The following is a 26,090-nucleotide window of genomic DNA, read 5'->3' as shown; positions in this document are numbered from 1 at the left end:
GCGTGTGTGTATGTGTGTGTGTATGTGTGCGTGTGTGTGTGTGTGTGTGTGTATGTGTGCGTGTGTGTGTTTGTGTCTGTGTTTGTGTCTGTGTGTTCCTCTGTTAGAAAAAGGAGGAAGAGTGCTGATGAGTTACATAATCACACTGAAGACACACACACACACACACACACACACACACACACCAGGTTGTAGGTGAGATTGCCATGGGTAAAGTCCAGTACACTTGTCTGTCTTTAGATTAAGGTGTGGTTTTATACAGGCCTGTAGAACAAACAGTGACTCAGTCACTCTGAAAGACTCTGCTGTATTGCAGAGTACTGTTCAGTATTATTAGATACATCAAAGATGTTCAACAGATATATCCTGACTGTACCTGGTATTTGCCCTTTTCAACTCAATGACAACAGTAGTATAGGTAACCCTATCCCTAACAGTAGGACAAGCTGCAAGCTGGGCACAACTGGAGGAGTAGAAAGATGAAGTATATTAGACAGAAACGGAATGCCCTTATATCTGTCTGTTGGGTGTTCCTGTCTATATTCACCTGACCTCATTTATCAAACTACAGCAATTAGAAGTGAATGGCCTTCATAACTATACATGGACAAGATCCAAAACATTACCACCTCCTCCCTCTCTCTCTCTCTCTCTCTCTCTCTCTCTCTCTCTCTCTCTCTCTCTCTCTCTCTCTCTCTCTCTCTCTCTGTCTCTCTCTCTCTCTCTCTCTCTCCCAGGTAGTTAGTTAGGTCATGTGATCTAGCAGGGTAAAGGTGGACTGTAGTTCTGTCCCACTGACACATTCTGCTCTGACAGCCATTCAGCGAGGTGCCTCAGATTCTTTCCCCGATTAAACTTCCTCCCGGCCTCAACTCGACTGGGACCCCCGTTGCCATGTCCATCAGCCGGAAGAACTGGTCGGCGCTGTCCCGGTAAGAGCTGGGTTAGGGGTTATGCCTGATGTATATGCGTTTTGTTTTGCCGGTTGTCTAGTCCGCATTTTCCGTACTTGACGCACATGTGCTTCACTTTTCAACTAGCTAAAAGCTAGTTAGTTGGTGTCAGTGTGTGTGCACTTCCATTTGTAAAGAAACACACGAATTGAAAATATTGAAGCATGCAGTACACCAAATGTACCGCATCTCTAGTGCGCCATCCCCAACATAGCATTACGGACTGCTCCTTTGACAATCAATGATTTCTGCCTGAACGCAAAGACTTTGATGTATCTGCTGGACATGAGGCTTTAGGGTGTGGTGACTTTCTGTCAGGATTGGAACAATAACTGTTCGCCTACGATTCATTTACAGTATAGCTGCGCTGTCTGTTTTCGCTGTGGACATAAATAATGATTTAGATGTTTAGAACAGAATGTTGTTTTGTAATTGTAAAAGGTTAATGGTCTTCCGAGGTTTGTGACTGCTGTCGTTGATCATGACATTGATAAGGAAAGTGAAAACTGGTCCTGTGATATTGCTGTTGCTAACCCCCTAAGGTCGATGTGCGCTCCCCCGCGAAAAAAGTAATTAGCATAATATAAAAAAGCCCCATAAAAATCTGTCCATTTAAACTAGAGATACCTGGATTGGATGTGTCTCAGTCCACTGCATCCACCTATGTCACACTTCCGCATCTGCGATGAAAGGTGGCAGAGCTAGAGCAGTGTGTGTCAGGGTTAGGGTTAGGGTTCCCGAAAAGACATCCCGAAAATTGGTCTTCTCACAAAATCATATGTAGCGTCCGAAAAGGTTTGGCCTACAAATTACTACGACCCCTATAAGCATTTTGGGACTCGTCTGAAGTCGGTACAGCCGATCTGCCAACTTCTGTCTATAGTGTCCGAACAGTTTGGGCTACACACTAATAACTAACCCTAAAGCCTCCATGGAAAGGTGAGACTCTCACGAACACATACATGTCGGTTGTTCTGCTCTAGGACGCCCACGGGCCTCACAAGACTCATCTGAAGGTCCCCGGTACCAGTTGAAAAAATGAATGGAAGTACTGTATAAATGGAGACTGTTTAGTGCACAAAATAAGGGGTTAAAAACATGTACAAAAATAAATACATCTTGATCTCTGTTATATATCTCAGATATAGGACAGACACTTCAGAACAAACTTCCTTTAGATTATTTTTTTGGGGACTATCTGTTGTTCCATGTAGCGAATCTGTTATTCAATGTGTTTGTATGGGCTAATAGCAGTAAAGCATTATGTTTCTCTTTGATACTTCAAGGGGTTTTAAAATAAAAAATAAAATAGCAAAATGATCCTTGGTGTGACCTTAAAACAAATTCATATAGCTTAGTAGAATGTGATTTTGACCATGGAAACACAGCACCCCTCCACACCAACTACCATGATCTCTGTTAACTTCTGACAATAACCCCTGGTTGTAGAGAGTCTTGTAAGGAGTCTGAGTTTGAGTCAAGAGATGCCCCGTCTGAGTTTGATATGATGTTGTCGGGGTTTGAAGAATTCCCTATCTCTTATCAGTCGGTCCTATCCCGTTTCTGTCCCTGTTCTGTCTGTTGTCGCTGTTGCATTAGAACATTGGGTTAGTTAGTCTGGTCAGAGACATTATATTTACTACTGTTTGTATGGGCTAATAGCAGTACAGACTATAGTAGAACATAGGGTTAGTTAGTCTGGTCAGAGACATTAGGGTTAAAGAAAGGCTCATGTGGGAAAATTAAGCAGAGATCGTTGATCAGGTGTGCCTCCGCCGGGTCGATAGGAATTAGATGTACCGTCTTAGATAGCATGTCACACAGAGTACCGTCTTAGATAGCATGTTACACAGAGTACCGTCTTAGATAGCATGTTACACAGAGTACCGTCTTAGATAGCATGTTACACAGAGTACCGTCTTAGATAGCATGTTACACAGAGTACCGTCTTAGATAGCATGTCACACAGAGTACCGTCTTGGATAGCATGTTACACAGAGTACCGTCTTAGATAGCATGTTACACAGAGTACCGTCTTAGATAGCATGTCACACAGAGTACCGTCTTAGATAGCATGTCACACAGAGTACCGTCTTAGATAGCATGTCACACAGAGTACCGTCTTAGATAGCATGTCACACAGAGTACCGTCTTAGATAGCATGTCACACAGAGTACCGTCTTAGATAGCATGTCACACAGAGTACCGTCTTAGATAGCATGTCACACAGAGTACCGTCTTAGATAGCATGTCACACAGAGTACCGTCTTGGATAGCATGTTACACAGAGTACCGTCTTAGATAGCATGTCACACAGAGTACCGTCTTAGATAGCATGTCACACCATACTACTAACCCTAACCCTGTCATCAGCTGTTCATACTACTGTACCATACTACTAACCCTAACCCTGTCATCAGCTGTTCATACTACTGTACCATACTACTAACCCTAACCCTGTCATCAGCTGTTCATACTACTGTACCATACTACTAACCCTAACCCTGTCATCAGCTGTTCATACTACTGTACCATACTACTAACCCTAACCCTGTCATCAGCTGTTCATACTACTGTACCATACTACTAACCCTAACCCTGTCATCAGCTGTTCATACTACTGTACCATACTACTAACCCTAACCCTGTCATCAGCTGTCCATACTACTGTACCATACTACTAACCCTAACCCTGTCTACTCTATACTACTGGCTCATACAGATGATTTGTGAAGCATGTTGTGGTTATGAAGACTTTATGTCTGCTATATAAAGCCTTTTTGAGATCTAATGAGAACCTCAGCAGTCCCTATAATAGCCTAGGTCACTGCTGAACTGTGTGTGTGTCTGTGTGTAGCCTGGCCCGCCAGTGGACAGTGGAGGATGAAGAGGAAGTGGAAAGGGAGAGGAGGAGGAAGGGGAGGAGCTATAGCAGCACTGACCCTGACAACGACCTTTCACCTGGAAACGACCTTTCTCCTCGACACACTCCCGGAAACCAACCCACCAATGACAACGCTCCAAGCATCACCAGGTCAGTGATCAAACATAATGGCGCCGGAGGAGATGGCTGCTGTTTTACGGGCTCCTAACCAATTGTGCTATTTTGTGTGTTTTTTCGCATTATTTTCTAACTGATTTTGTACATAATGTTTCTGCCACTGTCTCTTATGACTGAAAAGAGCTTCTGGAAATCAGGACAGTGATTACTCACCTCATACTAAACAAATATTATTTCTTTAACGAGTCGGACGTGAAGGATTTACTTCAGACACCCGACAAGGCCCAAATCCCCGTCATTCACATGAAGAAGAGACAGAGATATCGGGGACTTTGGTCGGGGTATCTGTCTCTACCATCAGTCCTATTAGCCAACGTACAATCATTGGATAATAAAATGGATGAGCTCCGATCAAGAATATCCTACCAACTCTACATTAAAAACTGTAATATCTTATGTTTTACCGAGTCGTGGCTGAACGACGACATGCATAACATACAGCTAGTGGGGTTTTCGGTGCATCGGCAAGATAGAACAGCTGCCTCTGGTAAGACAAGGGGTGGTGGTCTGTGTATATTTGTAAATAACAGCTGGTGCACGAAATCTAATATTATGGAAGTCTCAAGGTTTTGCTCGCCTGAGGTAGAGTATCTTATGATAAGCTGTAGACCACACTATTTACCAAGATAGTTTTCATCTATATTTTTCATAGCTGTCTATTTACCACCACAAACTGATGCTGGCACTAAGACCACACTCAACGAGCTGAATAAGGCCATAAGCAAACAGGAGAAAACGGTAATCCAGAGGCGGCTCTCCTAGTGGCCGGGGACTTTACTGCAGGGAAACTTAAATCCGTTTTACCTAATTTCTACCAGCATGTTAAATGTGCAACCAGTGGAAAAAAAACTCTAGCCCACCTTTACTCCACACACAGAGACGCGTACAAAGCTCTCCCTCACCCTCCATTTGGCAAATCTGACCATAATTCTATCCTCTTGATTCCTGCTTACAAGCAAAAACTAAAGCAGGAAGTACCAGTGACTCGGTCAACACAGAAGTGGTCAGATGATGCAGATGCTAAGCTACAGGACTGTTTTGCTAGCACAGACTGGAATATGTTCCGGGATTCTTGCGATGGCATTAAGGAGTACACCACATCAGTCACTGGCTTCATCAATAAGTGCATCGATGACGTCATTCCCACAGTGACCGTACGTAAATACCCCAACCAGAAGTCATGGATTACAGGCAACATCCGCACTGAGCTAAAGGGTAGAGCTGCCGCTTTCAAGGAACGGGACTCTAACCCGGACGCTTATAAGAAATCCCGCTATGCCCTCCGACGAACCATCAAACAGGCAAAGCGTCAATACCGGACTAAGATTGAATCGTACTACACTGGCTCTGACGCTCGTCGGATGTGGCAGGGCTTGAAAACTATTACAGACTACAAAGGGAAGCACAGCCGCGAGCTGCCCAGTGACATGAGCCTACCAGACGAGCTAAATTACTTTTATGCTCGCTTCGAGGCAAGCAACACTGAAGCATGCATGAGAGCACCAGCTGGATTACCAGGACGTGTACTCCGAGCATGCGCTGACCAACTGGCAAGTGTCTTCACTGAGTCTGTAATACCAACATTTTTCAAGCAGACCACCATAGTCCCTGTGCCCAAGAACACTAAGGTAACCTGCCTAAATGACTACCGACCCGTAGCACTCACGTCTGTAGTCATGAAGTGCTTTGAAATGCTGGTCATGGGTCACATCAACACCATTATCCCAGAAACCCTAGACCCACTCCAATTTGCATACCGCCCCAACAGATCCACAGATGATGCAATCTCTATTGAACTCCACACTGCCCTTCCCATCTGGACAACAGGAACACCTACGTGAGAATGCTATTCTTTGACTACAGCTCAGCGTTCAACACCATTGTGCCCTCAAAGCTCATCACTAAGCTAAGAACCCTGGGACTAAACACCTCCCTCTGCAACTGGATCCTGGACTTCCTGACGGGCCGCCCCCAGGTGGTAAGGGTAGGTAACAACACATCCGCCAGGCTGAACCTCAACACGGGGGCCCCTCAGGGGTGCGTGCTCAGTCCCCTCCTGTACTCCCCGTTCACCCACGACTGCATGGCCAGGCATGACTCCAACACCATCATTAAGTTTGCCGACGACACAACAGTGGTAGGCCTGATCACCGACAACGATGAGACAGCCTATAGGGAGGAGGTCAGAGACCTGGCCGTGTGGTGCCAGGATAACAACCTCTCCCTCAACGTGATCAAGACAAAGGAGATGATTGTGGACCACAGGAAAAGGAGGACCGAGCACACCCCCATTCTCATCGACGGGGCTGTAGTGGAGCAGTTTGAGAGCTTCAAGTTTCTTGGCGACCCGGACTATTTGCATTGTCCCCCCAACCCCTCTTTTTACGCTGCTGCTACTCTCTGTTTATTATCTATGCATTGTCACTTTAATAACTCTACCTACATGTACATATTACCTCAATTACCTTGACTAACCTGTGCCCCCGCACATTGATTCGGTACCGGTACCCCCTGTATATAGCCTCCCTACTGTTATTTTACTGCTGCTCTTTAATTATTAATTATTTTTCTATTTTTCTTCTTTTTTTATTTTTACTTATCTATTTTTTACTTAACACTTATTTTTCTTAAAACTGCATTGTTGGTTAAGGGCTTGTAAGTAAGCATTTCACTGTAAGGTCTACACCTGTTGTATTCGGCGCATGTGACAAATACAGTTTGATTTGATTTGAAACACCTGTTATCACACGCTCACACAGACACACACTGACAGACACTTCAAAGTGAGTTTTTCTCTGTAGAGAGAATTTAGAAATTGGAGAACAGCAATTCATTATGTGTGTGTGTGTTACAGTGCGGAGGAGAAACTCCAGCTGGACTTTGTGGATATGATCCGTGTTCGAGACGAGAGGAGGAGGAACAGACACGTAGAGACTCTCAGACGACAGAAAGAAGAGGAGGAGGGGAGAGAGGGAGGAGAGGAGGGGAGAGAGGGAGGAGAGGAGGGGAGAGAGGGAGGAGAGGAGGGGAGAGTGGAGCTATTGGGGGATGTGGAGGAGGGGGGGAGACAAACACCTCCAATAGACACCCCCATCCAACCCTCACCCTCAACCCCACCCTCATCCATATTTTCACCCATATCCTCAACTCCACCCATAACCACCCCTACACCTACCAACCCCTTAGAAAGACAGGTGAGAGGGAAGGAGGGTTCTAACCCCTACTATACAGGGTGTGTACCTAGTGTTAACTCTAACCCCTACCATACAGGGTGTGTACCTAGTGTTAACTCTAACCCTACCATACAGGGTGTGTACCTAGTGTTAACTATAACCCCTACCATACAGGGTGTGTACCTAGTGTTAACTCTAACCCCTACCATACAGGGTGTGTACCTAGTGTTAACTATAACCCCTACCATACAGGGTGTGTACCTAGTGTTAACTATAACCCTACCATACAGGGTGTGTACCTAGTGTTAACTCTAACCCCTACCATACAGGGTGTGTACCTAGTGTTAACTCTAACCCTACCATACAGGGTGTGTACCTAGTGTTAACTATAACCCCTACCATACAGGGTGTGTACCTAGTGTTAACTCTAACCCCTACCATTCAGGGTGTGTACCTAGTGTTAACTATAACCCCTACCATACAGGGTGTGTACCTAGTGTTAACTCTAACCCCTACCATACAGGGTGTGTACCTAGTGTTAACTATAACCCCTACCATACAGGGTGTGTACCTAGTGTTAACTCTAACCCTAACCCCTACCATACAGGGTGTGTACCTAGTGTTAACTATAACTATAACCCTACCATACAGGGTGTGTACCTAGTGTTAACTATAACCCTACCATACAGGGTGTGTACCTAGTGTTAACTATAACCCCTACCATACAGGGTGTGTACCTAGTGTTAACTATAACCCCTACCATACAGGGTGTGTACCTAGTGTTAACTCTAACCCCTACCATACAGGGTGTGTACCTAGTGTTAACCCTAACCCCTACCGTACAGGGTGTGTACCTAGTGTTAACTATAACCCCTACCATACAGGGTGTGTACCTAGTGTTAACTATAACTCTAACCCTACCATACAGGGTGTGTACCTAGTGTTAACTATAACCCTACCATACAGGGTGTGTACCTAGTGTTAACTATAACCCCTACCATACAGGGTGTGTACCTAGTGTTAACTCTAACCCCTACCATACAGGGTGTGTACCTAGTGTTAACTATAACCCCTACCATACAGGGTGTGTACCTAGTGTTAACTATAACTCTAACCCTACCATACAGGGTGTGTACCTAGTGTTAACTCTAACCCCTACCATACAGGGTGTGTACCTAGTGTTAACTCTAACCCCTACCATACAGGGTGTGTACCTAGTGTTAACTCTAACCCCTACCATACAGGGTGTGTACCTAGTGTTAACTCTAACCCCTACCATACAGGGTGTGTACCTAGTGTTAACTCTAACCCTAACCCCTACCATACAGGGTGTGTACCTAGTGTTAACTCTAACCCCTACCATACAGGGTGTGTACCTAGTGTTAACTCTAACCCCTACCATACAGGGTGTGTACCTAGTGTTAACTCTAACCCCTACCATACAGGGTGTGTACCTAGTGTTAACTCTAACCCTAACCCCTACCATACAGGGTGTGTACCTAGTGTTAACTCTAACCCTACCATACAGGGTGTGTACCTAGTGTTAACTCTAACCCCTACCATACAGGGTGTGTACATAGTGTTAACTCTAACCCTACCATACAGGGTGTGTACCTAGTGTTAACTCTAACCCTACCATACAGGGTGTGTACCTAGTGTTAACTCTAACCCCTACCATACAGGGTGTGTACCTAGTGTTAACTATAACCCTACCATACAGGGTGTGTACCTAGTGTTAACTATAACCCTACCATACAGGGTGTGTACCTAGTGTTAACTATAACCCCTACCATACAGGGTGTGTACCTAGTGTTAACTATAACCCTACCATACAGGGTGTGTACCTAGTGTTAACTATAACCCTACCATACAGGGTGTGTACCTAGTGTTAACTCTAACCCCTACCATACAGTGTGTGTACCTAGTGTTAACTCTAACCCCTACCATACAGGGTGTGTACCTAGTGTTAACTATAACCCCTACCATACAGGGTGTGTACCTAGTGTTAACTCTAACCCCTACCATACAGTGTGTGTACCTAGTGTTAACTCTAACCCTACCATACAGGGTGTGTACCTAGTGTTAACTCTAACCCTACCATACAGGGTGTGTACCTAGTGTTAACTCTAACCCCTACCATACAGGGTGTGTACCTAGTGTTAACTCTAACCCCTACCATACAGGGTGTGTACCTAGTGTTAACTCTAACCCTACCATACAGGGTGTGTACCTAGTGTTAACTATAACCCCTACCATACAAGGTGTGTACCTAGTGTTAACTCTAACCCCTACCATACAGGGTGTGTACCTAGTGTTAACTATAACCCCTACCATACAGGGTGTGTACCTAGTGTTAACTCTAACCCTACCATACAGGGTGTGTACCTAGTGTTAACTCTAACCCCTACCATACAGGGTGTGTACCTAGTGTTAACTATAACCCCTACCATACAGGGTGTGTACCTAGTGTTAACTCTAACCCCTACCATACAGGGTGTGTACCTAGTGTTAACTCTAACCCTACCATACAGGGTGTGTACCTAGTGTTAACTATAACTCTAACCCCTACCATACAGGGTGTGTACCTAGTGTTAACTCTAACCCTACCATACAGGGTGTGTACCTAGTGTTAACTCTAACCCCTACCATACAGGGTGTGTACCTAGTGTTAACTCTAACCCCTACCATACAGGGTGTGTACCTAGTGTTAACTCTAACCCCTACCATACAGGGTGTGTACCTAGTGTTAACTCTAACTCTAACCCTACCATACAGGGTGTGTACCTAGTGTTAACTCTAACCCCTACCATACAGGGTGTGTACCTAGTGTTAACTCTAACCCCTACCATACAGGGTGTGTACCTAGTGTTAACTCTAACCCCTACCATACAGGGTGTGTACCTAGTGTTAACTCTAACCCCTACCATACAGGGTGTGTACCTAGTGTTAACTCTAACCCCTACCATACAGGGTGTGTACCTAGTGTTAACTCTAACCCCTACCATACAGGGTGTGTACCTAGTGTTAACTATAACCCTACCATACAGGGTGTGTACCTAGTGTTAACTCTAACCCCTACCATACAGGGTGTGTACCTAGTGTTAACTCTAACCCCTACCATACAGGGTGTGTACCTAGTGTTAACTCTAACCCTACCATACAGGGTGTGTACCTAGTGTTAATTCTAACCCCTACCATACAGGGTGTGTACCTAGTGTTAACTATAACCCTAACCCTACCATACAGGGTGTGTACCTAGTGTTAACTCTAACCCCTACCATACAGGGTGTGTACCTAGTGTTAACTATAACCCCTACCATACAGGGTGTGTACCTAGTGTTAACTATAACTCTAACCCTACCATACAGGGTGTGTACCTAGTGTTAACTCTAACCCTACCATACAGGGTGTGTACCTAGTGTTAACTATAACTCTAACCCTACCATACAGGGTGTGTACCTAGTGTTAACTCTAACCCTACCATACAGGGTGTGTACCTAGTGTTAACTATAACTCTAACCCTACCATACAGGGTGTGTACCTAGTGTTAACTCTAACCCCTACCATACAGGGTGTGTACCTAGTGTTAACTATAACCCCTACCATACAGGGTGTGTACCTAGTGTTAACTCTAACCCTACCATACAGGGTGTGTACCTAGTGTTAACTATAACTCTAACCCCTACCATACAGGGTGTGTACCTAGTGTTAACTCTAACCCCTACCGTACAGGGTGTGTACCTAGTGTTAACTATAACTCTAAACCCTACCATACAGGGTGTGTACCTAGTGTTAACTCTAACCCCTACCATACAGGGTGTGTACCTAGTGTTAACTCTAACCCCTACCATACAGGGTGTGTACCTAGTGTTAACTCTAACCCCTACCATACAGGGTGTGTACCTAGTGTTAACTCTAACCCCTACCATACAGGGTGTGTACCTAGTGTTAACTCTAACCCTAACCCCTACCATACAGGGTGTGTACCTAGTGTTAACTCTAACCCTACCATACAGGGTGTGTACCTAGTGTTAACTCTAACCCCTACCATACAGGGTGTGTACCTAGTGTTAACTCTAACCCTACCATACAGGGTGTGTACCTAGTGTTAACTCTAACCCCTACCATACAGGGTGTGTACCTAGTGTTAACTATAACCCTACCATACAGGGTGTGTACCTAGTGTTAACTATAACCCTACCATACAGGGTGTGTACCTAGTGTTAACTATAACCCCTACCATACAGGGTGTGTACCTAGTGTTAACTATAACCCTACCATACAGGGTGTGTACCTAGTGTTAACTATAACCCTACCATACAGGGTGTGTACCTAGTGTTAACTCTAACCCCTACCATACAGTGTGTGTACCTAGTGTTAACTCTAACCCCTACCATACAGGGTGTGTACCTAGTGTTAACTATAACCCCTACCATACAGGGTGTGTACCTAGTGTTAACTCTAACCCCTACCATACAGTGTGTGTACCTAGTGTTAACTCTAACCCTACCATACAGGGTGTGTACCTAGTGTTAACTCTAACCCTACCATACAGGGTGTGTACCTAGTGTTAACTCTAACCCCTACCATACAGGGTGTGTACCTAGTGTTAACTCTAACCCCTACCATACAGGGTGTGTACCTAGTGTTAACTCTAACCCTACCATACAGGGTGTGTACCTAGTGTTAACTATAACCCCTACCATACAAGGTGTGTACCTAGTGTTAACTCTAACCCCTACCATACAGGGTGTGTACCTAGTGTTAACTATAACCCCTACCATACAGGGTGTGTACCTAGTGTTAACTCTAACCCTACCATACAGGGTGTGTACCTAGTGTTAACTCTAACCCCTACCATACAGGGTGTGTACCTAGTGTTAACTATAACCCCTACCATACAGGGTGTGTACCTAGTGTTAACTCTAACCCCTACCATACAGGGTGTGTACCTAGTGTTAACTCTAACCCTACCATACAGGGTGTGTACCTAGTGTTAACTATAACTCTAACCCCTACCATACAGGGTGTGTACCTAGTGTTAACTCTAACCCTACCATACAGGGTGTGTACCTAGTGTTAACTCTAACCCCTACCATACAGGGTGTGTACCTAGTGTTAACTCTAACCCCTACCATACAGGGTGTGTACCTAGTGTTAACTCTAACCCCTACCATACAGGGTGTGTACCTAGTGTTAACTCTAACCCCTACCATACAGGGTGTGTACCTAGTGTTAACTCTAACTCTAACCCTACCATACAGGGTGTGTACCTAGTGTTAACTCTAACCCCTACCATACAGGGTGTGTACCTAGTGTTAACTCTAACCCCTACCATACAGGGTGTGTACCTAGTGTTAACTCTAACCCCTACCATACAGGGTGTGTACCTAGTGTTAACTCTAACCCCTACCATACAGGGTGTGTACCTAGTGTTAACTCTAACCCCTACCATACAGGGTGTGTACCTAGTGTTAACTATAACCCTACCATACAGGGTGTGTACCTAGTGTTAACTCTAACCCATACCATACAGGGTGTGTACCTAGTGTTAACTCTAACCCCTACCATACAGGGTGTGTACCTAGTGTTAACTCTAACCCTACCATACAGGGTGTGTACCTAGTGTTAATTCTAACCCCTACCATACAGGGTGTGTACCTAGTGTTAACTATAACTCTAACCCTACCATACAGGGTGTGTACCTAGTGTTAACTCTAACCCTACCATACAGGGTGTGTACCTAGTGTTAACTATAACTCTAACCCTACCATACAGGGTGTGTACCTAGTGTTAACTCTAACCCTACCATACAGGGTGTGTACCTAGTGTTAACTATAACTCTAACCCTACCATACAGGGTGTGTACCTAGTGTTAACTCTAACCCCTACCATACAGGGTGTGTACCTAGTGTTAACTATAACCCCTACCATACAGGGTGTGTACCTAGTGTTAACTCTAACCCTACCATACAGGGTGTGTACCTAGTGTTAACTATAACTCTAACCCCTACCATACAGGGTGTGTACCTAGTGTTAACTCTAACCCCTACCATACAGGTTGTGTACCTAGTGTTAACTCTAACCCCTACCATACAGGGTGTGTACCTAGTGTTAACTATAACCCCTACCATACAGGGTGTGTACCTAGTGTTAACTCTAACCCCTACCATACAGGGTGTGTACCTAGTGTTAACTCTAACCCTACCATACAGGGTGTGTACCTAGTGTTAACTATAACCCCTACCATACAGGGTGTGTACCTAGTGTTAACTCTAACCCCTACCATACAGGGTGTGTACCTAGTGTTAACTCTAACCCCTACCATACAGGGTGTGTACCTAGTGTTAACTCTAACCCTACCATACAGGGTGTGTACCTAGTGTTAACTATAACCCCTACCATACAGGGTGTGTACCTAGTGTTAACTCTAACCCTACCATACAGGGTGTGTACCTAGTGTTAACTATAACCCCTACCATACAGGGTGTGTACCTAGTGTTAACTCTAACCCCTACCATACAGGGTGTGTACCTAGTGTTAACTATAACTCTAACCCCTACCATACAGGGTGTGTACCTAGTGTTAACTCTAACCCCTACCATACAGGGTGTGTACCTAGTGTTAACTCTAACCCCTACCATACAGGGTGTGTACCTAGTGTTAACTCTAACCCCTACCATACAGGGTGTGTACCTAGTGTTAACTCTAACCCCTACCATACAGGGTGTGTACCTAGTGTTAACTATAACCCCTACCATACAGGGTGTGTACCTAGTGTTAACTATAACCCCTACCATACAGGGTGTGTACCTAGTGTTAACTATAACTCTAACCCCTACCATACAGGGTGTGTACCTAGTGTTAACTCTAACCCCTACCATACAGTGTGTGTACCTAGTGTTAACTCTAACCCCTACCATACAGGGTGTGTACCTAGTGTTAACTCTAACCCCTACCATACAGGGTGTGTACCTAGTGTTAACTCTAACCACTACCATACAGGGTGTGTACCTAGTGTTAACTCTAACCCCTACCATACAGTGTGTGTACCTAGTGTTAACTCTAACCCCTACCATACAGTGTGTGTACCTAGTGTTAACTCTAACCCCTACCATACAGGGTGTGTACCTAGTGTTAACTATAACTCTAACCCCAACCATACAGGGTGTGTACCTAGTGTTAACTCTAACCCCTACCATACAGGGTGTGTACCTAGTGTTAACTATAACTCTAACCCCTACCATACAGGGTGTGTACCTAGTGTTAACTCTAACCCCTACCATACAGGGTGTGTACCTAGTGTTAACTATAACCCCTACCATACAGGGTGTGTACCTAGTGTTAACTCTAACCCTACCATACAGGGTGTGTACCTAGTGTTAACTATAACTCTAACCCTACCATACAGGGTGTGTACCTAGTGTTAACTCTAACCCCTACCATACAGGGTGTGTACCTAGTGTTAACTATAACCCTACCATACAGGGTGTGTACCTAGTGTTAACTATAACTCTAACCCCTACCATACAGGGTGTGTACCTAGTGTTAACTCTAACCCCTACCATACAGGGTGTGTACCTAGTGTTAACTCTAACCCCTACCATACAGGGTGTGTACCTAGTGTTAACTATAACCCCTACCATACAGGGTGTGTACCTAGTGTTAACTCTAACCCTACCATACAGGGTGTGTACCTAGTGTTAACTCTAACCCCTACCATACAGGGTGTGTACCTAGTGTTAACTCTAACCCTAACCCCTACCATACAGGGTGTGTACCTAGTGTTAACTATAACCCCTACCATACAGGGTGTGTACCTAGTGTTAACTCTAACCCTAACCCCTACCGTACAGGGTGTGTACCTAGTGTTAACTATAACTCTAACCCCTACCATACAGGGTGTGTACCTAGTGTTAACTATAACCCTACCATACAGGGTGTGTACCTAGTGTTAACTCTAACCCCTACCATACAGGGTGTGTACCTAGTGTTAACTATAACCCCTACTATACAGGGTGTGTACCTAGTGTTAACTCTAACCCCTACCATACAGGGTGTGTACCTAGTGTTAACTATAACTCTAACCCCTACCATACAGGGTGTGTACCTAGTGTTAACTCTAACCCCTACCATACAGGGTGTGTACCTAGTGTTAACTATAACCCTAACCCCTACCATACAGGGTGTGTACCTAGTGTTAACTCTAACCCCTACCATACAGGGTGTGTACCTAGTGTTAACTCTAACCCCTACCATACAGGGTGTGTACCTAGTGTTAACTCTAACCCCTACCATACAGGGTGTGTACCTAGTGTTAACTATAACCCCTACCATACAGGGTGTGTACCTAGTGTTAACTATAACCCCTACCATACAGGGTGTGTACCTAGTGTTAACTATAACTCTAACCCCTACCATACAGGGTGTGTACCTAGTGTTAACTCTAACCCCTACCATACAGTGTGTGTACCTAGTGTTAACTCTAACCCCTACCATACAGGGTGTGTACCTAGTGTTAACTCTAACCCCTACCATACAGTGTGTGTACCTAGTGTTAACTCTAACCCCTACCATACAGGGTGTGTACCTAGTGTTAACTATAACTCTAACCCCAACCATACAGGGTGTGTACCTAGTGTTAACTCTAACCCCTACCATACAGGGTGTGTACCTAGTGTTAACTATAACTCTAACCCCTACCATACAGGGTGTGTACCTAGTGTTAATTCTAACCCCTACCATACAGGGTGTGTACCTAGTGTTAACTATAACCCCTACCATACAGGGTGTGTACCTAGTGTTAACTCTAACCCTACCATACAGGGTGTGTACCTAGTGTTAACTATAACTCTAACCCTACCATACAGGGTGTGTACCTAGTGTTAACTCTAACCCCTACCATACAGGGTGTGTACCTAGTGTTAACTATAACCCTACCATACAGGGTGTGTACCTAGTGTTAACTATAACTCTAACCCCTACCATACAGGGTGTGTACCTAGTGTTAACTCTAACCCCTACCATACAGGGTGTGTACCTAGTGTTAACTCTAACCCCTACCGTACAGGGTGTGTACCTAGTGTTAACTATAACCCCTACCATACAGGGTGTGTACCTAGTGTTAACTATAACCCCTACCATACAGGGTGTGTACCTAGTGTTAACTCTAACCCTACCATACAGGGTGTGTACCTAGTGTTAACTCTAACCCCTACCATACAGGGTGTGTACCTAGTGTTAACTCTAACCCTAACCCCTACCATACAGGGTGTGTACCTAGTGTTAACTCTAACCCCTACCATACAGGGTGTGTACCTAGTGTTAACTCTAACCCTAACCCCTACCGTACAGGGTGTGTACCTAGTGTTAACTATAACTCTAACCCCTACCATACAGGGTGTGTACCTAGTGTTAACTATAACCCTACCATACAGGGTGTGTACCTAGTGTTAACTCTAACCCCTACCATACAGGGTGTGTACCTAGTGTTAACTCTAACCCTACCATACAGGGTGTGTACCTAGTGTTAACTATAACCCCTACCATACAGGGTGTGTACCTAGTGTTAACTATAACCCCTACCATACAGGGTGTGTACCTAGTGTTAACTATAACTCTAACCCCTACCATACAGGGTGTGTACCTAGTGTTAACTCTAACCCCTACCATACAGGGTGTGTACCTAGTGTTAACTCTAACCCTAACCCCTACCATACAGGGTGTGTACCTAGTGTTAACTATAACTCTAACCCCTACCATACAGGGTGTGTACCTAGTGTTAATTCTAACCCCTACCATACAGGGTGTGTACCTAGTGTTAACTATAACCCCTACCATACAGGGTGTGTACCTAGTGTTAACTCTAACCCTACCATACAGGGTGTTTACCTAGTGTTAACTATAACTCTAACCCTACCATACAGGGTGTGTACCTAGTGTTAACTCTAACCCCTACCATACAGGGTGTGTACCTAGTGTTAACTATAACCCTACCATACAGGGTGTGTACCTAGTGTTAACTATAACTCTAACCCCTACCATACAGGGTGTGTACCTAGTGTTAACTCTAACCCCTACCATACAGGGTGTGTACCTAGTGTTAACTCTAACCCCTACCGTACAGGGTGTGTACCTAGTGTTAACTATAACCCCTACCATACAGGGTGTGTACCTAGTGTTAACTCTAACCCCTACCATACAGGGTGTGTACCTAGTGTTAACTCTAACCCCTACCATACAGGGTGTGTACCTAGTGTTAACTCTAACCCTAACCCCTACCGTACAGGGTGTGTACCTAGTGTTAACTATAACTCTAACCCCTACCATACAGGGTGTGTACCTAGTGTTAACTATAACCCTACCATACAGGGTGTGTACCTAGTGTTAACTCTAACCCCTACCATACAGGGTGTGTACCTAGTGTTAACTATAACCCCTACCATACAGGGTGTGTACCTAGTGTTAACTCTAACCCTACCATACAGGGTGTGTACCTAGTGTTAACTATAACCCCTACCATACAGGGTGTGTACCTAGTGTTAACTATAACCCCTACCATACAGGGTGTGTACCTAGTGTTAACTATAACTCTAACCCCTACCATACAGGGTGTGTACCTAGTGTTAACTCTAACCCCTACCATACAGGGTGTGTACCTAGTGTTAACTCTAACCCTAACCCCTACCATACAGGGTGTGTACCTAGTGTTAACTATAACCCCTACCATACAGGGTGTGTACCTAGTGTTAACTCTAACCCCTACCATACAGGGTGTGTACCTAGTGTTAACTATAACCCCTACCATACAGGGTGTGTACCTAGTGTTAACTCTAACCCTACCATACAGGGTGTGTACCTAGTGTTAACTCTAACCCCTACCATACAGGGTGTGTACCTAGTGTTAACTATAACCCCTACCATACAGGGTGTGTACCTAGTGTTAACTCTAACCCCTACCATACAGGGTGTGTACCTAGTGTTAACTATAACCCTAACCCCTACCATACAGGGTGTGTACCTAGTGTTAACTATAACCCCTACCATACAGGGTGTGTACCTAGTGTTAACTATAACCCCTACCATACAGGGTGTGTACCTAGTGTTAACTATAACTCTAACCCTACCATACAGGGTGTGTACCTAGTGTTAACTATAACCCTACCATACAGGGTGTGTACCTAGTGTTAACTATAACCCTAACCCCTACCATACAGGGTGTGTACCTAGTGTTAACTCTAACCCCAACCATACAGGGTGTGTACCTAGTGTTAACTCTAACCCCTACCATACAGGGTGTGTACCTAGTGTTAACTCTAACCCCTACCATACAGGGTGTGTACCTAGTGTTAACTATAACCCTAACCCCTACCATACAGGGTGTGTACCTAGTGTTAACTATAACCCCTACCATACAGGGTGTGTACCTAGTGTTAACTATAACCCCTACCATACAGGGTGTGTACCTAGTGTTAACTATAACCCTACCATACAGGGTGTGTACCTAGTGTTAACTATAACCCTACCATACAGGGTGTGTACCTAGTGTTAACTATAACCCCTACCATACAGGGTGTGTACCTAGTGTTAACTCTAACCCTACCATACAGTGTGTGTACCTAGTGTTAACTATAACCCCTACCATACAGGGTGTGTACCTAGTGTTAACTCTAACCCCTACCATACAGGGTGTGTACCTAGTGTTAACTATAACCCCTACCATACAGGGTGTGTACCTAGTGTTAACTATAACCCCTACCATACAGGGTGTGTACCTAGTGTTAACTATAACCCCTACCATACAGGGTGTGTACCTAGTGTTAACTCTAACCCCTACCATACAGGGTGTGTACCTAGTGTTAACTCTAACCCCTACCATACAGGGTGTGTACCTAGTGTTAACTATAACCCTACCATACAGGGTGTGTACCTAGTGTTAACTCTAACCCTACCATACAGGGTGTGTACCTAGTGTTAACTATAACCCTACCATACAGGGTGTGTACCTAGTGTTAACTCTAACCCCTACCATACAGGGTGTGTACCTAGTGTTAACTCTAACCCCTACCATACAGGGTGTGTACCTAGTGTTAACTATAACCCTACCATACAGGGTGTGTACCTAGTGTTAACTATAACTCTACCATACAGGGTGTGTACCAAGTGTTAACTATAACCCCTACCATACAGGGTTTTTGCGTAGTGTTAACTCTAACCCCTACCATACAGGGTGTGTACCTAGTGTTAACTCTAACCCCTACCATACAGGGTTTTTATGTAGTGTTAACTCTAACCCCTACCATACAGGGTTTTTGCGTAGTGTTAACTATAACCCCTACCATACAGGGTGTGTACCTAGTGTTAACTATAACCCTACCATACAGGGTGTGTACCTAGTGTTAACTCTAACCCCTACCATACAGGGTGTGTACCTAGTGTTAACTCTAACCCCTACCATACAGGGTGTGTACCTAGTGTTAACTATAACCCTACCATACAGGGTGTGTACCTAGTGTTAACTATAACCCTACCATACAGGGTGTGTACCTAGTGTTAACTATAACCCCTACCATACAGGGTTTTTGCGTAGTGTTAACTCTAACCCCTACCATACAGGGTGTGTACCTAGTGTTAACTCTAACCCCTACCATACAGGGTTTTTGCGTAGTGTTAACTCTAACCCCTACCATACAGGGTTTTTGCGTAGTGTTAACTATAACCCCTACCATACAGGGTGTGTACCTAGTGTTAACTATAACCCTACCATACAGGGTGTGTACCTAGTGTTAACTCTAACCCCTACCATACAGGGTGTGTACCTAGTGTTAACTCTAACCCCTACCATACAGGGTTTTTGCGTAGTGTTAACTATAACTCTAACTCCTACCATTTGTTAATAATCTACTCCACTAACAGATGGGACCTTTCTCCCTACCCCCTGGGGAACACTATCAGCCTCGCACACACCTACAGACTGATCCATATACGCACACACACACGCACACACACACGCACACACACACACACACACACACACACACACACACACACACACACACCGCAGGAGGTCTGAGAGTTTAGACAATGTAGAACATTGAGAGGTCTCAGTGTGCCAGACTAACTGGGTGTGGTTTTGATTTGATACGATCCTGTTGGTTGTGAACTCATCATCCTCTGTTCCTTAACCTCACCCTAACCCTCTGTTCAGCAATATGAACTCAACCTCAAAGAGCTTTTATTTTGTTTGTATTGCTTAATAATGCCTTGATAAAGGCTGTTCTGTATGAATACAGTTACTGTAAGAGACTAACTAAGTGGATCAGTCTTTTTGTTCTGTATCTATGGATGCGACCCAGTCGTTCTTTCTAAATCTTCTTATCCCTTGCTAGCTAGCTAGCCAACTACGGCTAACTTACAGTCATTTCAAACAGTGCAGCCAGAATAACAGCAGCTGCGTTTGCGTTTGTTTAAACTGTTTTCTAGTGACATTTATTTGGATGCAGCCATAACAATGAGCTAATGAGGCGCGATTTCCCATAACACAATCACTTCAAACTGAACAATCACTTCAAACTGAACAATCACTTCAAACTGAAGCTGGAAAAATTGCAAATGAGCTGTCCTTCATTTCTTTTGACCTTTTTTTATTGACATTTATTTGTATATATCCATAAAAATCATGCCAGCTGATTCATGATTTCGACTGGCTGAGAAACGCTGCCTGCCTGTCTGTCTCGTCCAGACTGCCGACACGTTCATTATTATGGCTGGTGTCACGATCGTTTACGGAAGAAAAGGACCAAGGCGCAGCGTGATATGCATTCATATTTATTAACGACTAAACACACCACAAAACAACAAACGAAACGTGAAGTCCAAGGTAGCATACAAAAAACATACCTTACACGGAACAAGATCCCACAACTGACTGGTGCCAAAAGGCTGCCTAAGTATGGTCCCCAATCAGAGACAACGAGCTACAGCTGCCTCTGATTGGGAACCACACCGGCCAACATAGAAATACACATAATAGATATTCACCATAGAAATAAACACAACACAGAAACTACACACCCTGGCTCAACATTTAAGAGTCCCCAGAGCCAGGGCGTGACAGCTGGAGATCGAATTTGAATATTGAAACAATGTTGCAAATGTCGGAGAGACAGACAGCAAGGTTTATAAAAAATCTCTGTTGTTGAAAATGAAATGTTAGTCTAAAAGAAATGTGAGATAACGTCTAGATGCTTTTTATAGTGGAGATCAAGTTTATAAATTGCCTGGCTGGGCTGATGAGACAGTGGATTGCGCAGTCAGATGGAACAGAGTAAATAGATATTTTAACGTCATACATTTAGCCGGTGGTAACTTGTGGAATAGACACCGGCTGGACACCGTTGATAAAGCTTCGGTATGGTGTCATTTAAACATTGCCAAAGACTCCAGCCACCCAAGTCATAGAATGTTCTATCTGCTACCGCACGGCAAGCGGTACCGGAGCGCCAAGTCTAGGTCCGAAAGGCTTCTTAACAGCTTCTACCCCCAAGCCATAAAACCGCTTAACAGCTAACCAAATGGCCACCGGACTATTTTCATTTGCATTTTTTTTACGCTGCTGCTACTCGTTGTTGATTTATCTATGCATAGTCACTTTACCCCTACCTACATGTACATATTACCCAGAGCTTAATTTGTAAATCGGGAGGTCCCGGAACACATAGTCAGCGCAGGAAGGTGGGGTTATCCAGGGAGATCTGAGGTACCAGAACACATTGAGAAAAACAAAGTGTCAAACACAATGTAGCAGACAGAGTAAACAGCCAAGTAACCTACAATCTATGGTGGTGAAACGGACAGCACTCTCCAGGTATCCCATCTATCTATGGTGGTGAAACGGACAGCACTCTCCAGGTATCCCATCTATCTATGGTGGTGAAACGGACAGCCCTCTCCCAGTAGCCTACTATCTATGGTGGTGAAACGGACAGCCCTCTCCAGGTATCCCATCTATCTATGGTGGTGAAACGGACAGCCCTCTCCCAGTAGCCTACTATCTATGGTGGTGAAACGGACAGCCCTCTCCCAGTAGCCTACTATCTATGGTGGTGAAACGGACAGCACTCTCCAGGTATCCCATCTATCTATGGTGGTGAAACGGACAGCACTCTCCCAGTAGCCTACTATCTATGGTGGTGAAACGGACAGCACTCTCCAGGTATCCCATCTATCTATGGTGGTGAAACGGACAGCCCTCTCCCAGTAGCCTCCTATCTATGGTGGTGAAACGGACAGCACTCTCCCAGTAGTCTACTATCTATGGTGATGAAACGGACAGCACTCTCCAGGTATCCCATCTATCTATGGTGGTGAAACGGACAGCCCTCTTCCAGTAGCCTACTATCTATGGTGGTGAAACGGACAGCACTCTCCAGGTATCCCATCTATCTATGGTGGTGAAACGGACAGCCCTCTCCCAGTAGCCTACTATCTATGGTGGTGAAACGGACAGCCCTCTCCAGGTATCCCATCTATCTATGGTGGTGAAACGGACAGCGCTCTCCCAGTAGCCTACTATCTATGGTGGTGAAACGGACAGCCCTCTCCCAGTAGTCTACTATCTATGGTGGTGAAACGGACAGCGCTCTCCCAGTAGTCTACTATCTATGGTGGTGAAACGGACAGCACTCTCCCAGTAGTCTACTATCTATGGTGGTGAAACGGACAGCACTCTCCAGGTATCCCATCTATCTATGGTGGTGAAACGGACAGCCCTCTCCCAGTAGCCTACTATCTATGGTGGTGAAACGGACAGCCCTCTCCAGGTATCCCATCTATCTATGGTGGTGAAACGGACAGCCCTCTCCCAGTAGCCTACTATCTATGGTGGTGAAACGGACAGCACTCTCCAGGTATCCCATCTATCTATGGTGGTGAAACGGACAGCACTCTCCCAGTAGCCTACTATCTATGGTGGTGAAACGGACAGCACTCTCCAGGTATCCCATCTATCTATGGTGGTGAAACGGACAGCCCTCTCCCAGTAGCCTCCTATCTATGGTGGTGAAACGGACAGCACTCTCCCAGTAGTCTACTATCTATGGTGATGAAACGGACAGCACTCTCCAGGTATCCCATCTATCTATGGTGGTGAAACGGACAGCCCTCTTCCAGTAGCCTACTATCTATGGTGGTGAAACGGACAGCACTCTCCAGGTATCCCATCTATCTATGGTGGTGAAACGGACAGCCCTCTCCCAGTAGCCTACTATCTATGGTGGTGAAACGGACAGCCCTCTCCAGGTATCCCATCTATCTATGGTGGTGAAACGGACAGCGCTCTCCCAGTAGCCTACTATCTATGGTGGTGAAACGGACAGCCCTCTCCCAGTAGTCTACTATCTATGGTGGTGAAACGGACAGCGCTCTCCCAGTAGTCTACTATCTATGGTGGTGAAACGGACAGCACTCTCCAGGTATCCCATCTATCTATGGTGGTGAAACGGACAGCGCTCTCCCAGTAGCCTACTATCTATGGTGGTGAAACGGACAGCACTCTCCAGGTATCCCATCTATCTATGGTGGTGAAACGGACAGCACTCTCCCAGTAGCCTACTATCTATGGTGGTGAAACGGACAGCCCTCTCCCAGTAGCCTACTATCTATGGTGGTGAAACGGACAGCACTCTCCAGGTATCCCATCTATCTATGGTGGTGAAACGGACAGCACTCTCCCAGTAGCCTACTATCTATGGTGGTGAAACGGACAGCACTCTCCAGGTATCCCATCTATCTATGGTGGTGAAACGGACAGCCCTCTCCCAGTAGCCTACTATCTATGGTGGTGAAACGGACAGCCCTCTCCAGGTATCCCATCTATCTATGGTGGTGAAACGGACAGCGCTCTCCCAGTAGCCTACTATCTATGGTGGTGAAACGGACAGCCCTCTCCCAGTAGTCTACTATCTATGGTGGTGAAACGGACAGCCCTCTCCCAGTAGTCTACTATCTATGGTGGTGAAACGGACAGCACTCTCCAAGTAGCCTACTATCTATGGTGGTGAAACGGACAGCACTCTCCAAGTAGCCTACTATCTATGGTGGTGAAACGGACAGCCCTCTCCAGGTATCCCATCTATCTATGGTGGTGAAACGGACAGCCCTCTCCAAGTAGCCTACTATCTATGGTGGTGAAACGGACAGCACTCTCCCAGTAGCCTCCTATCTATGGTGGTGAAACGGACAGCCCTCTCCCAGTAGTCTACTATCTATGGTGGTGAAACGGACAGCCCTCTCCCAGTAGTCTACTATCTATGGTGGTGAAACGGACAGCACTCTCCAGGTATCCCATCTATCTATGGTGGTGAAACGGACAGCGCTCTCCCAGTAGCCTACTATCTATGGTGGTGAAACGGACAGCCCTCTCCCAGTAGCCTACTATCTATGGTGGTGAAACGGACAGCACTCTCCCAGTAGCCTACTATCTATGGTGGTGAAACGGACAGCACTCTCCCAGTAGCCTACTATCTATGGTGGTGAAACGGACAGCACTCTCCCAGTAGTCTACTATCTATGGTGGTGAAACGGACAGCCCTCTCCCAGTAGTCTACTATCTATGGTGGTGAAACGGACAGCACTCTCCCAGTAGCCTACTATCTATGGTGGTGAAACGGACAGCACTCTCCAGGTATCCCATCTATCTATGGTGGTGAAACGGACAGCCCTCTCCCAGTAGCCTACTATCTATGGTGGTGAAACGGACAGCACTCTCCCAGTAGTCTACTATCTATGGTGGTGAAACGGACAGCACTCTCCCAGTAGCCTACTATCTATGGTGGTGAAACGGACAGCCCTCTCCCAGTAGCCTACTATCTATGGTGGTGAAACGGACAGCCCTCTCCAGGTATCCCATCTATCTATGGTGGTGAAACGGACAGCGCTCTCCCAGTAGCCTACTATCTATGGTGGTGAAACGGACAGCCCTCTCCCAGTAGCCTACTATCTATGGTGGTGAAACGGACAGCACTCTCCAGGTATCCCATCTATCTATGGTGGTGAAACGGACAGCCCTCTCCCAGTAGTCTACTATCTATGGTGGTGAAACGGACAGCCCTCTCCCAGTAGTCTACTATCTATGGTGGTGAAACGGACAGCCCTCTCCCAGTAGTCTACTATCTATGGTGGTGAAACGGACAGCACTCTCCAAGTAGCCTACTATCTATGGTGGTGAAACGGACAGCCCTCTCCAGGTATCCCATCTATCTATGGTGGTGAAACGGACAGCCCTCTCCAAGTAGCCTACTATCTATGGTGGTGAAACGGACAGCCCTCTCCCAGTAGTCTACTATCTATGGTGGTGAAACGGACAGCACTCTCCTCTATGGTGGTGAAACGGACAGCCCTCTCCTCTATGGTGGTGAAACGGACAGCCCTCTCCCAGTAGCCTACTATCTATGGTGGTGAAACGGACAGCACTCTCCAGGTATCCCATCTATCTATGGTGGTGAAACGGACAGCCCTCTCCAGGTATCCCATCTATCTATGGTGGTGAAACGGACAGCACTCTCCCAGTAGCCTACTATCTATGGTGGTGAAACGGACAGCACTCTCCCAGTAGCCTACTATCTATGGTGGTGAAACGGACAGCACTCTCCAGGTATCCCATCTATCTATGGTGGTGAAACGGACAGCCCTCTCCAGGTATCCCTTCTATCTATGGTGGTGAAACGGACAGCACTCTCCAAGTAGCCTACTATCTATGGTGGTGAAACGGACAGCACTCTCCAGGTATCCCATCTATCTATGGTGGTGAAACGGACAGCACTCTCCCAGTAGTCTACGATCTATGGTGGTGAAACGGACAGCACTCTCCCAGTAGCCTACTATCTATGGTGGTGAAACGGACAG

At 45.5% G+C, this 26,090-nt stretch overlaps 1 protein-coding gene across 1 annotated transcript in view; it reads left to right on the top strand.

The window, feature by feature from the left end:
* Window positions 1-894: 894 nt before the first annotated feature.
* The window catches only part of lad1 (ladinin), a gene marked incomplete at its 5' end in the record, with an annotated part of 105,115 nt that continues 79,919 nt past the window's right edge, over window positions 895-26,090 (top strand). The window contains 3 exons of the mRNA XM_084197551.1: window positions 895-932; window positions 3,811-3,991; window positions 6,876-7,208. Of these exons, the coding sequence (XP_084053677.1) occupies window positions 895-932; window positions 3,811-3,991; window positions 6,876-7,208 (552 nt within the window). The remainder of the gene's footprint in view (window positions 933-3,810; window positions 3,992-6,875; window positions 7,209-26,090) is intronic.

Source organism: Coregonus lavaretus (genome assembly GCF_964263955.1).
Source record: "Coregonus lavaretus genome assembly, contig: HAP1_SCAFFOLD_749, whole genome shotgun sequence".
Classification (NCBI taxonomy): domain Eukaryota; kingdom Metazoa; phylum Chordata; class Actinopteri; order Salmoniformes; family Salmonidae; genus Coregonus; species Coregonus lavaretus.
The sequence above is the reverse complement of the archived record's forward strand: the minus strand, read 5'-3'. Positions and strand labels throughout refer to the sequence as shown.